Below are 15,007 nucleotides of genomic sequence, written 5' to 3'. Positions count from 1 at the left end.
TTCTGGCAGGGATAGCCTCCTCATTGAGTATTAGCAACCTCCTTTGCACACCTCTCCACTATTTACAAGTGCAACTGTTGAGTAGGCGGCCATTTTGTTAAGCTTCCTGCTCTGTTCTCACTTTCCTTATCTTTGCATAGCTGCCAATCCTCCTTTCCAAACATAATTATTAGGTATCTTGGATTTGTTGCCCTGAGAAGAAGCCTGGTATGGGTTAATTTGTTATTATAGCAACTTTGACTCAAACATAACCCAGTGGAAAATTTACAAGCCTGACTTTCAACTATATCTCAGCTTTCCTTTCCTAGGAAGTTCTTCCACTTACTTCCCCCATTTATTTTATCCCATATTCCTCTCAGAGTTAGAGGATAGCTCATAGCTGCCAAAGATGCCAAAAGTAGATCAGGGAAGCCTTCTCAGAAAGGTTGCATTGGACCTGGCCTTTGAGTTATAGCTAGATATTTACAAGCAGGGATAGAAGAAAAGGGAATTACAGAAAGAAGCAACACAATAAACAAGGCCTAGCAGAGTTTCTCAAATTTTAGTGTATACTGGAATCATGACAGTGAATGATAAATAACAACTCCCAGACAGTCGTTACCTTTTCAGTGGGGACAAGGGAATGTGATCAGGGTATGAAAGAGGCTTCAGCTATATTGCTAATATTCTAACATAGAATAGTGAGTACATCTGAAATATTTCATTATATGTTTTCAAAAATATATGAACCTGAGAAGTTGTGTAATATGCACTTTAGCAGGCCTTTGTACAGTCTGTAGCACCAAGGAATCTGTAATAACGAGAACTCCAGGTAATGCTTAATCCAAGTGATTCATGAACCACTCTGAAAAACACTGTGATAGCATTTCTTTTCCAACAGAGAAAAGAAAAAAATCAAGACCATTAGTGTATAAAGCACAGGACTTAGAGTCAGGAGCCCTGGACCATATTCTCAGCTCTGCTCCAATTTGCTACATGAGTCTTTGCTAGTGGGTTAACTTCCTTGAATACCACTTCCAAAACAGAAAATCACTTTTGTAATTCTTGCTCAGCATGGTAAGGATAAATAAAATGATGTCTTGTGAAACTTTGAAGGACTTTCCAATAAATAAATGGTTTCCAGAGAAGACAATGAATTTTAGAAACATGGCACCCTTCCTGAAACCAAGTTCTCAGTGATATGTCTTCAATGGCAACTTTTATTCAGTGTGAAGCATGTAATATTAGGACCTTACATGGAGAAAAGCACTGGTGTGTTGAATGCTGCTCTCTTAACAACAAAAATGTCCAGGGTGGTGATCCTCCCTTGGACTGGGGAAAGGGAACACACATACACATCAAAGTAACTGGGGAGATTTGGCTAAATGTGCAGCCTTACACCTGTTGTTGTGTATATCAGAATGGTAAATGAGACTAGAGAGTTGGAAAGCTCACATTTTTTAAGCACCCAAGGTGATTCTGATATATTCCTTGGTCCAGAAAGATTCTTGGCCTCCCACGAGTAACCTGATCCAAGATCTTACAATGTTTTCCTTCCAAGAAGTTCCTTATATTTTCTACTCACCTATTTGTTCTTTGTTTAGCTCTCACTGAAGATAGAGGATCTCATAAGCATCTACATATGTATACACAGGGGAATGTGAATAATGGCCATGTTCTCAGGGACTGGGGGCCAGCTGGTTAGAAATCTCAGCATCCCCAGGGTTGAAATAATCTCCTGGCCAGGTGTTTCCTTCATTGGTTGGAGCAGCGCATAAAGGTCCCAGTGGAAGGCTCTCTGGACCCTAGGCTTGTCCAGCTGGATCAGCTACAGGTGGAGCAAATGGGCCCCATGGGCCCCATCAGGTCACCTTGCTGAGTATGAGTCAGGCCAACAGCTCTTTATTTCTTCCTGTCTCTCCCACTTCCCACCACTCATCTCTGTGGGCAGCCGCCAAACTGGGGAACAAGAGTCAGGCAGGAGGAGGGGGTAGTTCTTAATGGATACTCCATCTCTTCAGTGGTTTGGGGTCTGGCAGAGAGAAACCAGACCTGAAACAAATTGACTCCTCCCTCAGTGTATTTCAGTTAATGCACTAGCTGTGGAGAAATAGCCAGGCCTGAAGCAACAAAATCAATTCCCCTCAACTGAACAAGTTTGAGCAAAATCCCCCAAACTCTTTATCTTGTATCTTTTATCTATGGGGCCCAAAATGCCGCCCAGCCTTAGTTTCCTTCCATTGGCAAAGCCTGTCTCAGAGGGTCAGGCCGAAAATCTCTAAAGATCCTTAGGTCACGGTCATATGCCAAGGGGCTTCTAGTGAATACATCCAAGCAACCCTCACCATTCTTTAACATCTGATATAACCTTGACAGCCACTAGTTTCTAGAAAGGAGGCAAGAATGGCTCTTAATTGGCTGATGTTACAGATGGGGAAGCTGTGGAGGTCTAGTGATCTGATCCAATATCAATCCCCTACCCAGGGATAAACCTGGTAGCACACCCTGGGTCTTGAACCTTTCTAGGACTACTGCCAAATGGCATTTTCTTCTTGAGCTTTAAAGACCCGCCTCTAGATGTGAACTCTGTGACTGTGTTCCTATGTGCAAGGCTCATGTGGATTTAGAATGGCAGAATCATGTGAGACTAAAATGATGTTCATGTTTTTATGTCCTTTATATGACACCTACCACTCAAAGTTCTGTCCCACCTAACCTGTGAATATCCAAATCTCCACTACCTTCCCACATCCCCTATCAAAAATTTCCTTTGAGTTTCTGTATCTACTAAGTGAAATCAACCGAAATGCATCATATGGAGAACTATGAATGCTTTGTGAAAGTCTCAGTCAAGCCCAAAAGAGGAAGCAAGCTGGGGGTATGGGAGTCAGTTTAATGTGTGGAATCTGATGAAAGCTGTTGCTAGGTTTTCTGATTCCTGCCAGTTAGCCCCTCCTCACTCTGCTGGAAACTTTTAGAAATGCAAGTGAGGCTAAACTGTCACTCTGTTGTCAGAAGAGAAAAGAGTTCAGGGTGCTAACAGCCCCACATGGAATCCTGGAAAAAGAGGAAAGGATGTGAACTATCCCAGCCCTCACATATTCAGTTTATCCCAACATATGCTAGATATTGCCTTACTCATGCATTCATTCTTTCTACAGTTACTGAACATCTGCTTTGTGCCAGGCACAGAACTGGGCTCCAGGGCTATAAATATGAATTGCAAGGATGACCCTTCTGCCCTACCAGCCAAGTGTCACTTCCTGAAATAATGTGTTCATAGCAGTGCTGAGTTAATTATAGCATTTTTAAAAATAAAAGTGAAAGGTAAGCCTAAGACCTATTTATAATACCCATGGAGCTTCCAAAGCAAGCTAAGATAATTGGCTTAGATCAGCCTTGGCAACTGGTTTAGCATTACGGTTTTCAAAGGGAAGAAACTAACCTAATTGTACATTCCAATGTGGCTAAAAAGCCGTTGGTGGCTAAAGGCTGGGAAAAATCAGAAATAAAGGAAGCTAGAATGCTAATTCAGATTTAGAACTTTTATAGCTTGTCTGAGAAAAGAGGAAACCAGAAAGCATCACCTTAACTGGTACAACAAAAAGAATCTGATGCTTTTCATAATCACACCAGGAAACCATAGTAGCCTAGTCCAGGGTTTCTCAAACTTGGAACTATTGACATTTTGGCTGGATACTTTGTTGTTGCAGGGGGAGTGTTGTCCTCATCTTGTGCATTGTAGATACTCATCAGCATCCCTCACCTTCACCCACTGGATGTCAGTAGAACCCTCCACAAGTTGTGATAATTTAAAATGTCTCCAGACATTACCAAATGTCTTCCAGGGGGAAGGGCGTGCAAAAGCAGTCCCCATTGAAAACCACTGTCTTAGCTCATCTCTGCCATGTCATTCCAAGGCCATCTGAATGCAATCATTGGACAGAAGAAAGAAAAATCAGATCTGGGCTATATCACCAGAGGACAAATTCAAAGGAAGTGAAGTGTAGAAAATATCATGTCATTTGCTGACTACAGTCACAGAGCAACTTGGTAAAGAAAATAGAAGTGAAATCCAAGTTTCCTAGCTCTAGCGACCCATACTGTCATGCTAATGGAGAAAATAATGATAATGAATTGGATAACATTCTAAAACTCTGTAACAACAACAAACTTCAGCAGTAGATTCTACCAGCACTTTTTTCCCAGTGCCCAATCTATGTTTTGCAAAATACTCAAATATTCATACATACACTTTCCTGTCTTTCTAAATTTGTTTTTTTTTTCTTTTCAGATAGTTCAAATTATACAGCTCCCATTGTCTTCCTGACGTCTGCCATTTTTGCATTTTGATCTTTTCTAGCCAATCCACACTGCCAGCATCTCAGGTTCCCTGCACTAAAGTTAGGGGGAGCCTGAATGAGGGAAAAAACAAGTAAGGTGGGTCAAGGTCACAAGAAATCTGAGTAGACTGCTAATAGCTGCCAGAGAGAGCTAGCCTCGTGTGTGGTCCAAATAAGCAGTCATCTACAGTTTGGTACCTAGCGTTCCACTATTACAGGTGTATTTCTTTGGTTAGAACTGTTAGTAATTTGCAACTGTGTGTAGGTGTTTATCAGATCTCTGTTCTCTGAGAAAACTACCGGAGAGCAGAGCTTCTAGAGATTGAGTTTATATTGGAGCAGTAATACTAGAGTATACGTTGCTCCCTGTGGAAGGCAGACATATTAATAGATAATGTTTTTAAATGGGCAACCTGCAGGCAGATGAAGGTGACAAAAATAGAGGGTAAACAACAGATATCAACTCTGCCTACTAGCCAAATTTGCTATGAACAAAACTCTGATATTGATTGCACTTTATGAAGTCCTAGACTAAGTATTTTAAAGGAGACCTCATTCATAGCCTTAGAGTTGGACAAAGTGAAGGGGGTGAGAATGGATTTCCCCATAGGGCTATGCTCCCCACTCCTCCCTGCCCCAAAGCTACCCAACTTACCCAATTCCAGAAGCACAGTCTTACCTCCAACGAACTGCGCTGCTCCCATGCAACGTCCCATCATTCTGGAGATGAGCTCCTCCATGCAGCAACCCAGGACAGCAGCCAGTGCCACCAGGAGCAGCAGAGCACAGCCGGCACCTGTCACCACCGTGCACATCTGCCAGGCCAGGCTTGGGATGGCATTGAAGCTGGCATAACGCCCACATTCTTCCACCATGATCAGACTGTGTCCTTCTCCCCGCACAGGGTAGTTGCACCTCCGGAATGTGCTAAATGACACTGGCTTCCCGAGCTGGGATCCAAAGAGCCAGTAAGGTAGGAAATAACTGGTAGAACTGGCCACAGCAGTAACAAGGGACAGGAAGGCCCAGAGCGTTCCCACCATGGTCAGGCTGCTCCTCATGGTCTCAGGTTTCTCTGCAGGGATGTGGAGATGAGTTGCGTCACAGCACCAAATGCAATAAGTTACCATGTAGGCTCCACTGGCCTATTTTTCATCTGGTTGGCCAGTCCTGGGGCCCAGTTATGTGTCACTTGGTCCTTGCTTCTGGGTAAGATTATTCTCTCGAGGACCATTTGGATCCCTGCGGGATTTTCCTTTTCAGTACTTTTCCCACCTTCCCTTCCTTCTGCCTCATTTAGAGTTCTATGGTCTTCAGTCTACAGTGGAGGAACCAGATAACGGAATTAGGGTCTGCTTTGCCAACTCAAATACAGTGATCAGACAGCTTTTAACTCTTGACATACATCGTGGAACAAGTGGCAGAAAAGGAGTCTAAATGAAAACAAGGCTGCTCTCCCAGCTTCCAGCTGAATGGACTTGCTGGCCTGGTAGCTTGAAAAGAGGCAATATCTGAAGAGGATCAGGAACAAACTTGTTTTCAGTGAGTGAAGGAGAAGCAAGACAACTTAACAGGACCTTCCCCTACTATAAGTGGTAAGAGGGAAAGAGAGCTTGCCATGGAGCTACAGGATGGTCCCATTTGACTTTGGTAAAATGTCCACCAGCGTGTTGGTGTAGGCTTTTCAACTGGGATACATCGGCCAGGTTAAAATGGATAGAATAAAATAAGGAGTGTCTAGTCCCATACCCTATACCTGTCATTGAGAGGGCACTGATCAGTCACTTTTCCCGCAATCTAAATAGGAGGCAACTTTCCAACCAGTAGAGGTTAACTCTGGACTGGCTATTAAGAAAAGCTTCCTTGTCCTTTGCTGGTTATAATTCAAAAAGCTTCTCAAAGTTCTGAAATAGATCAGGATCAGGCACTCCTTACCTTGCAGCAGGAACATATAGCTATAAGGACCTTTCAAAGTCCCTTTTGGAGCAAGTAATCTTGCAATCAAGATGCTGAGAGTCTTTCCAGACCGTTTCTCAGGTCAGCTCACAAATGGTTTTCACAGACCCCTCTGTCAAAAATCAACCACTTCCCTCCCAACTCCATTAATCTGCCATTGCTTTCTGGCCTATTTCTCTATTGGGGCGGCTAGAGACCACACTGCATCTTGATGACAGCACTGTGAATGTCTCCAGCAAGCAGATGGTGGAATATCTTTCAGAAATTTCTCCATGATTCATCACCATTGCGTAAAGTTATATATGGTGGTTATATACGGGGAAGGAGGCTGGGGGACCCAAAGCAGGGGAAGTGCAGAAACTGGCTGTATGGGGTCATCACCACATTGCCAACTTTAGACACTGACAGGAACAAGCAGCAGAGGTACCAAGTGTCTCAGGGTCTCAGCCATGAACCCTTTCACAACCATTGTCAAACAGGGCCTAACATAGAGCAGGCAGTCAAATTCAAGCTTGTTTAATGAAACCCATTGCATAGAATTATTCAATTTCCAGATGGGTAGAGAATTTAATGAATCATTTAATCCAACCTTCTGGTTTTACATATGGGAGAATTTGGCCCAGTAAAGGAGGAAGTGATATTCTTCAAGTCACAAAGTAAGTTAGCAAGCAGCAACATCAGAACCAGAAACCTGATCTGCAGATGCCTAGGCCAGTACTTTTCTACCACACAATGCTAAACTAATCCCTCTCCATCACTTTACAGATGGGGAATATGGAGAGGAAGTGATTTACTCAAGGGTGAAGGGCTAGTGAGGTACACTGGCCAGATCAGAGCCCAGTTATTTGATTCTTAATATAATGCTCATTTTTTACTCCACCACAATTCCCCTCTTGATACATATGTATTTTGTGCAGCAAGGGAGCAGAGATCGTAAATTGCAGGTGCTTACTCTGGAATGTTAGGGCTTGGGAAGAAAGTGCCCTGAGCTGGGCCCCTGGGAATTAGGCTTTGTGGCTGAGGATGGGGGGAATGAGAGAAAGATGTGATGAGGGATTGAAAGGCGACAGGGGGAGAAGTTCAACTAGTTTTGAGTAATTGCTGTTAGACAGCAGGTATGGTTGGCTGCAATGAGGTAATGCCTCTGCTTGTTATATTAGAGTTTGCAAGATTACAAAAAGTGCAAGCAGCCCTCTGTTACAGACTCATTTCCTGATGAAGAAGCCCAGGCCAGAGGAGGAGAGGAAACAAGCTGACAAACAGTTATTAGCTATGTCATCACAATCCCTTCCAAATCCGTTATTTTATGTGCTTTGCCCAATGATCCTCTTAGGTTAGTAAGAAAGGTATTATCCTAAATTTTAAAATGAGAAAATTGGGTTTCAGAAAGACACGTGATTTACCCAAGGATACACAGTGATTCAATGGCAAAGCCATAATTTCTCACTTCCCTTTTACCTGCAGCCTCCCCCTACAGTATTACCCAAAAGTATTACAATTAAAAGCTTCCACGATTTCCCATAGAGAATTTCAAAAAATGTTGAAGAATCAGGAAAGAATTCCAGGGAAGACAGAAGGAAACCCAATTTCTCCAGACAGAGTGCATAAACCATCAGAATAAGAACATGATTTGTTTCAATCTCAGCACTTGAAGTCAAAACTAACTGAATGTCCCTCATGGACATCATCACCCGGAGATCAAAAGTCCCAAAGCAAAAAGAACAAATCTAGAGGCATCACGCTACCCAATTCCAAACTATACTATATGGCGATAGTCACCAAAACAGCATGGTACTGATATAAAAATAGACATATAAACCAATGGAACAGAATAGAGAACCCAGAAATAAACCCAAATACTAACAACAAACGGATCTTTAACAAAGCAAACAAAACCATAAAGTGGGGAAAGGACACTATTTCCAGCAAATGGTGCTAGGATAATTGACTAGCCACATGTAGGAGAATGAAACTGGAACCTCATCTCTCACCTTATACAAACATCAACTCAAGATGAATTAAGGACTTAAACCCAAGACCTGAAGCTATAAAAATTCTACAAGATAACATTGAAAAACCCCTTCTAGACATTGGCTTAGGCAAGGATTTCATGACAAAGAACCCAAAAGCAAATGCCAATAAAAACAAAGATAAATAGCTGGGACCTAATTAAACTAAAGAGCTTTTGCATGGCAAAAGGAACAGTCAGTAGGGTAAGCAGACAACTCACAGAGTGAGAGGAAATCTTCACAATCTATGCATCTGACAAAGGACTAATATCCAGAATCTACAACGAACTAAAACAAATCATTAAGGAAAAAGCAAACAATCCCATCAAAAACTGGGCTAAGGACAAGAATAGACAATTATCAAAAGAAGATATACAAATGGCCAACAAACATATGAAAAAATGCTCAACATCACTAATGATCAGGGAATGCAAATCAAAATCACAGTGTGATATCACCAAACTCCTGCAGGAATGGCCATAATCAAAAAAATGAAAAAAACAGTAAATGTTGGTGTGGATACAGTCAACAGGTAACACTTCTACACTAATAATGGAATGTACACTAACACACACTGTAGAAAACAGTGTCGAGATTCCTTAAAGAACTAAAAGTAGAATCACCATTTGATTCAGCAATCCCACTACTGAGTGTCTACCTAGAATAAAATAAGTCATTATTCAAAAAATATACTTGCACACAAATGTTTATAGTAGCACAATTCACAACTGCAAAATTGTGGAACCAACCCAAATGTCCATCATTCAATGAATGGATAAAGACATTTTGATATATATATACACACATATATGTAATACATATACATATGTAAACATAATACATATGTAAACATAATACATATGTATTACATATATGTGTGTATATATATGATAGAATACTATGCAGCCATAAAAAGGAATAACAGAATTTGCAGTGACCTGGATGAGATTGGAGACTATTACTCTAAGTGATGAACTCAGGAATGGAAAACCAAACATCATATTTCTCCTTGATATGTGGGAGCTAAGCTATGAGGATGCAAAGGCATAAGCATGATATGATGGCCTTTGGGGGATTGGGGGAAAGAGTGGGAAGTGGGCAAGGGATAAAATACTACAAACATGATGCAGTGTATACTGCTTGGGTGACGGATGCACCAAAATCTCACAAATCACCACTAAAGAACTTGCTCAGGTAACCAAATAACACCTGTATACTAATAACTTATGGGAAAAATAAATTTTTTTTAAAAGTCCCAGTATGACAACCAGTAGGAGGGGCAGAGAACTTAAGGCAGAGGAACACACTATATCAGTGTGCAGTACCAAGACTACAGTAGAAATGAGAGGAGGGGTTGTAATAATATGGTTGTCCTCACCTGTGACAAATGAAGCTGATGAATTAAACTATAATACTATCAACTGCTGTCACCATGATTTCAGTTTAAAAGTAAAATTTTGAAGCCAAGACATAGGAAGACAAATTCTCAAAATTCAATTTAAATTAAATGTGTTTAGCTTTAGAAAAACTCATTGTTTTTCAGAATTTAGATGAGGTAATTTCAACTTTAGGAAAAATTCATAGTCCTTATTTCATTTAGAACTAGTGTAACCAACCATGCCTGTTTTCCTGGGACTCAGGGGTTTCCTGGGATGTGGAATTTTCAGTGATAAAACCAGGAAAGTCCCAAACAACCTTGGATGAAGTGGTCAACCTATTTTCAAATATATTTAGGACTAGAGATGTCGTGAGCTAGCACAACCCACGGACAGCGGGTTAAGAATCACTGCCACAGATAATTTTCTAATATTCTCTTTTTAGGACTCAAACAATATAAAGTTAAAAGTGATCATGGAATTAAACCTTGGAGATATGAAGCTTATACACTTTAAATGCAAACCTTCCTAAATCATAAACTTGACTTGAATGCAGTCAAGGAAGAGATCTCAGAGATCCAATTGCTTAATAGTTCTGAACACAATATGAGTCTCAGCCCAACTTCTCTTGTGGCTGGATAGAAAAGCTGCAGGGCACATGGAGTCTGTTCACACACACTGCTTTATGTTCACATGTGCTGGACAGTGAAGTATATTGTAGAAAATGCTTTTAATTATGCCACCTGCAATGGAGTAGTCTCCTTCATGATAGCCCTCCAATGCAAGCCAAGTTCATTCCCAGAAACTGGCTAAGTCACTTTAAATAATTAGAAATCACAAACAATGCTATATTTCATTTTATCTTAATTCCTGTTGTATACTTCATGTATGTAACAGCTTTGTTTCCCTGATCTGGAATATCCAGCCAAACAGTCACACTGGATCTCAGTAACCAAGAACTCAACTTGATGCTCCTGCTGAGTGGTCCAGTTACCAGGCATTGATAGGATTGGAGTTGAACCTCTTTCTTTTGGTGTCACATTATCCTTCATTCCTCAGCTTTGTTTTATCTGCTAGATGGGCCGCAAGCCTGTTTCTAAGACTGGTTGTATAAGATGCAGTGAATGTGGCCAGAAAGTTGTAATAAATAGGATAAAAGCATGAGTTCTGTTCTGAATTTGCTATCCTTACTAAAGCCTAATGTCTGCTCATCTTTAGAGATATGCTAGCCATTTTAGCACAGCCCTGTGGGTAGAAGTCAAGAACCCCACCTAAACCATACATGGCAAATGGTTATCTCACTACTTCCAAAGAACTCCAGGAAAGGGAAATCTATAATATATCTTAGTAGCTTAACAACTCTCACTGTCGATAAATCATTTGTTATATACCTTTATAAACTTTTCTTGTTGCAATCTAAGGCCAGATCCTTTTGTTGGGTCCTCAGAGGGGATGGAGAACAGCTAGACACCATCTTCCAGATGAGAGCCCTTCATCAACTCAGATTACTGGCAGGAGACCTTTAGCCTTTTTCCCCATAATGAGCATTCTCTCTCTCCCTGTGGTATCCAATTGCCAAGCCTTTAATCATTTGTTCTCAATTTTTTTTCACTCCCTTGTATATCTATTCATGTATGGACACTTACAATGAAGTATCAATGAAAGTGAAACGTTGCTTTTGTATTTCTCTTGGTAGAGAGAAACAAACCTACTCCTTCTTATGTCACCTCCACCCTAGTACCCACAAAAAAAGACACAAATCCTTTTATTCCCAGTTGAGCTTGTTGTTAAACTTCTGAGTTAGAGAAAGCACTGCCTTTCCAAGGGTAAGAGGGTCCAGGCAAAACAGAAAGCAAATTAAAGACTAGAACGTGAAGTGGTAAGAAAGGGAGTCAGTGACTTAACAGCTGCTGAGGGAAACATGTGTGCAAGACTGCTGGTTTAGGACTGGTCTGTGAAGAGCAGCTTTCTTGGCACTGGTGTTGGCAAAGGAATGTGAACAGGCCTTTTTCCTCACGCCCCCAGACAGTGTGCATTGTCTTCCTGCCAATCCTGTTACAAATACGTCTTACTCAGTGTTGAGACTTCCCTAGGAAATGAACAAGATATGTAGGCATATGTTTCCAGTGGGTAAATAGAGTCCTGCTCCAGAGAAATGTGTTGGACCGATGTGACTCCTTGTATCAAGTTGGGTATATAAGCAGCCTGACCATGCTAGATCTTTCTGCTTCAGATAAAACTTCAAAAAATTGCTGCTACTCCTCCAACATTTCTCTCCTTATTTTCTGCTGCCTATCTCCCTGAGGGGTTTCTTCTCCTCTGGCTATCTCCATGATGAGAGGTACTCTGAGTTCTCCTGTGCCTGAAATCATCTCATGATGTACTCTCTCAAAGTGCTTTACTTTCCATTTGCATCTTGGTGACTCTAAGAAGATCTCTCTTTAGATTTAAGTCTTTTATTTCAAATTCCTCAGATTTCATGTTTGCTGGGCCGCCTTCTGGGCCTTTATCCTTCCCTCCTCTTTTAGTCTGGGGTAGAAAGACTAGGAAAACTGCATTGGGTGAGTTTATGTGTTTACTTCCATCTCTCCATCCTTAGTGGGAATACTCACAAGCAGGTAAGGCATTAAAAGGCAGGAAGCCAGAGACGATGTGGAGAGAAAGGACTACTTGAGCAATTGATAACTTAGAAATGATCAATTCTAAATAAATATATTTGAAAACATACATAGGCCAGGCGCGGTGGCTCACGCCTGTAATTCCAGCACTTTGGGAGGCCGAAGCAGGCAGATCACGAGGCCAAGAGATCAAGACCACCCTGGCCAACATAGTGAAACCCCGTCTCTATTAAAATATAAAAATTAGCTGGGCATGGTGGCGCACGTCTGTAGTCCCGGCTACTCGGGAGGCTGAGGCAGGAGAATTGCTTGAACCCGGGAGGCGGAGGTTGCAGTGAGCCGAGATTGTGCCACTGTACTCCAGCCTGGCACCTGGAGACAGAGTGAGACTCTGTCTCAAAAAAAAAAAAAAGAAAAAAAAAAAGAAAATATAGATAAATTTTAAAAGTGGGGTGCCAATGGGAGATCTTCATCTCAGTTCTTACTCTGGCTAGACAGGTGCCATCATCTTCAGTGATCCGCTGGTTGTCTAGGAGTTTTCTCTCACACTCTCAGCTGGTTAGAAACTACCCCTATGAAGATCGCTGACAAGACACTGTTAAGCCCTATTGACAATGGACTAACTGCTAAAGCATCCCCCTACACCCTTAGGTATAACCTCAGTCCTGCTATAGTTGCCCATTAGTCTCTCTACCTCATCGTGTAAGCTGGGAATAAAATGTCACCACAGCTGACCTCCATTGAGTGAATCTGGCCTATCTGGGAAAAAGATGGGCTGATTGCTTTTCCAATCACTTCAGAGAAGTTGAGAGGCAGCATGGTATATCAAGAAGGTTTCTCAACAGCATCACTTTCAATGCTTGTTCAAAATGCAGACTATGTCACCTCCTCCTAGATTCACTGAATGCAAATTTATGGAAATTCATATCTTTTAAAATCGTCAATTAATTCTAATTGGAATTAATGATTGAGGAATACTGTTTTAGTGGCAGAGTCATGATTTTGGCATCAGATCAGAGACAGAGTCCCGAGGTCTACCCCTTACAGGCTATATGGACATAAAAAAGATCACTTAAAACCTCTGAGTTTCAGTTTCATTTATAAAATGGAAATGATGAAGCATAAAATTCAAGTGAAACAATATCTGCACTATACCTAACACCAGAGAAGGTATCAATTATCTCCCTTTCTACCAGAAAAGACCCTATTCTCTCATAAGTAATGGAAAAGACTTGAAACCACCTAAGAATTAGAACATCTCTCCTCTCCCCACAACCGCTCCATTGGTGATTTTTCCTCACCCCTAGGCTTCATTCTATTTTCTGGTCCCCACCACAAAATGAAACCATTTGGCTGAGAGTTTTTTGCAAGAATGGATTTATAGTTTAAGTATTTCAGGTTCTTCTGGAAATCATCATGCTTTGGCACATAGTAGGAACTCATAAATATTTACCAAATGGATGTATTCTTTTATTTCCAGACTGACAGGCCTCAATGTTTGCATTTCAGTTTAAATTAATTACCCCATTTCAGTCACATAACCCCTTAGATTTAGGCAAGTCTAGGAGATCAACCTACCACATTAGCAAACTGGATCCATTTTTACTTGTATAGACAGGTCAGAACAAAATCCCTCTCTCCAATCTCAGAAACAGGCACTTCCTGTCCTCAGGTTACCAACTCCCCTGGGGAATCCAACTAGTACTTAACCCTTAGGTCCTCAAATCTTGTCAATATGAAATAGGAATCCAGCCCTGATTCATCTTAGCAGTCTGTGCAAACAACGGACTATGAAGAAATAAAAAGCACCAGGCTGCCCTTGGGTAGAAAACGGCTTCTCTGAGCTTTGAGATGAAAGGACAGGAAGCCTGAGAAAGGAAGGAGAGAAGCCGGGTGGGGGGTGGGGGCGCTGAGCAAGGGGAGAGCAAAGCAGTTTCTTATCCAGCTGTTTGAATTACATTTGACCCAAGTTGCATATTTACCTTCTGACCACGAAGGCCGACTGACTCTCTCTTCAGGCTCAGATCTCAGAAACAACTTCTCCTCACAGCTTGTTACACAAGGATGGGAATCCCAGCTGCCCTTTGCAGAGATGCCTGAAAACCTTGCTTTACCTTTGGGAGAGAGGGGCGGAGTCCAACCTAATGGGAATTAACTCCAAACACGCTGGAGGCTTCAAACCCAGCCTGAGGCATACAGGCACTTAAAATAGAAAGTAGCTTAGCGGGCAGAGTCCCCCCACCTACAACCTCACAGCAGACAACTCAGCTCTGTGTGTATGTGTGCGTGTGTGCACACACACACACAAGCAGACATGCCCACTCTTGAACTATCTAACTTCCTCACTTGCTGCCCAAAAGCCTGCTGAGGAACACACATTCTCTTAATTTTCCTCCAATGCCCTAAATAATCTCCACCATGATAGGTAGCAGACCCATGTAGCTGGAAGTGACTGAGATAACATATGCCTCATGAGAGTAAGGCAGAACAACCTCTTCTCCCCAAGCTGATTTACATTGCCTAATGGGGAAGATGTTCCAGCAGAGCAATCTTTGGCTCCAAGATATAACGAGCTTACATTTAAGAATTTGTTGAAATCATACATTGAAAGAAAAACTAATACGTTTTTATAGTAATAGTACAATCAAAAGTCCGTGTCTAATTTATCCCAGTGCACTAATAACTTCTCCTCTGCTTGGGAAAAGAGCTGAGTGGTCTGGAGATGA

The 15,007-nt window shown here is 41.6% G+C and overlaps 1 protein-coding gene across 2 annotated transcripts in view; it reads right to left on the bottom strand.

Annotated features, from left to right (window-relative positions):
* LHFPL1 (LHFPL tetraspan subfamily member 1) overlaps positions 1 to 14,574 on the bottom strand; it is a 54,192-nt gene extending 39,618 nt beyond the window's left edge. The window contains exons 1-2 of one of the 2 annotated variants that reach the window (XM_032250785.1): positions 14,264 to 14,574; positions 5,002 to 5,397 (exon numbers count right to left, since the gene is read on the bottom strand). In XM_032250785.1, the coding sequence (XP_032106676.1) occupies positions 5,002 to 5,383 (382 nt within the window). In that variant the 5' untranslated portion in view covers positions 5,384 to 5,397; positions 14,264 to 14,574. Of the gene's footprint in view, positions 1 to 5,001; positions 5,838 to 14,263 lie in introns of those variants that run through there. The other variant, XM_032250784.1, reaches the window with a different exon arrangement.
* Positions 14,575 to 15,007: the final 433 nt, after the last annotated feature.

The sequence above is a fragment of the Sapajus apella genome, unplaced genomic scaffold (assembly GCF_009761245.1).
Source record: "Sapajus apella isolate SASKATOON/1434 unplaced genomic scaffold, GSC_monkey_1.0 scaffold73, whole genome shotgun sequence".
NCBI classification, from domain to species: domain Eukaryota; kingdom Metazoa; phylum Chordata; class Mammalia; order Primates; family Cebidae; genus Sapajus; species Sapajus apella.
The sequence above is the reverse complement of the archived record's forward strand: the minus strand, read 5'-3'. Positions and strand labels throughout refer to the sequence as shown.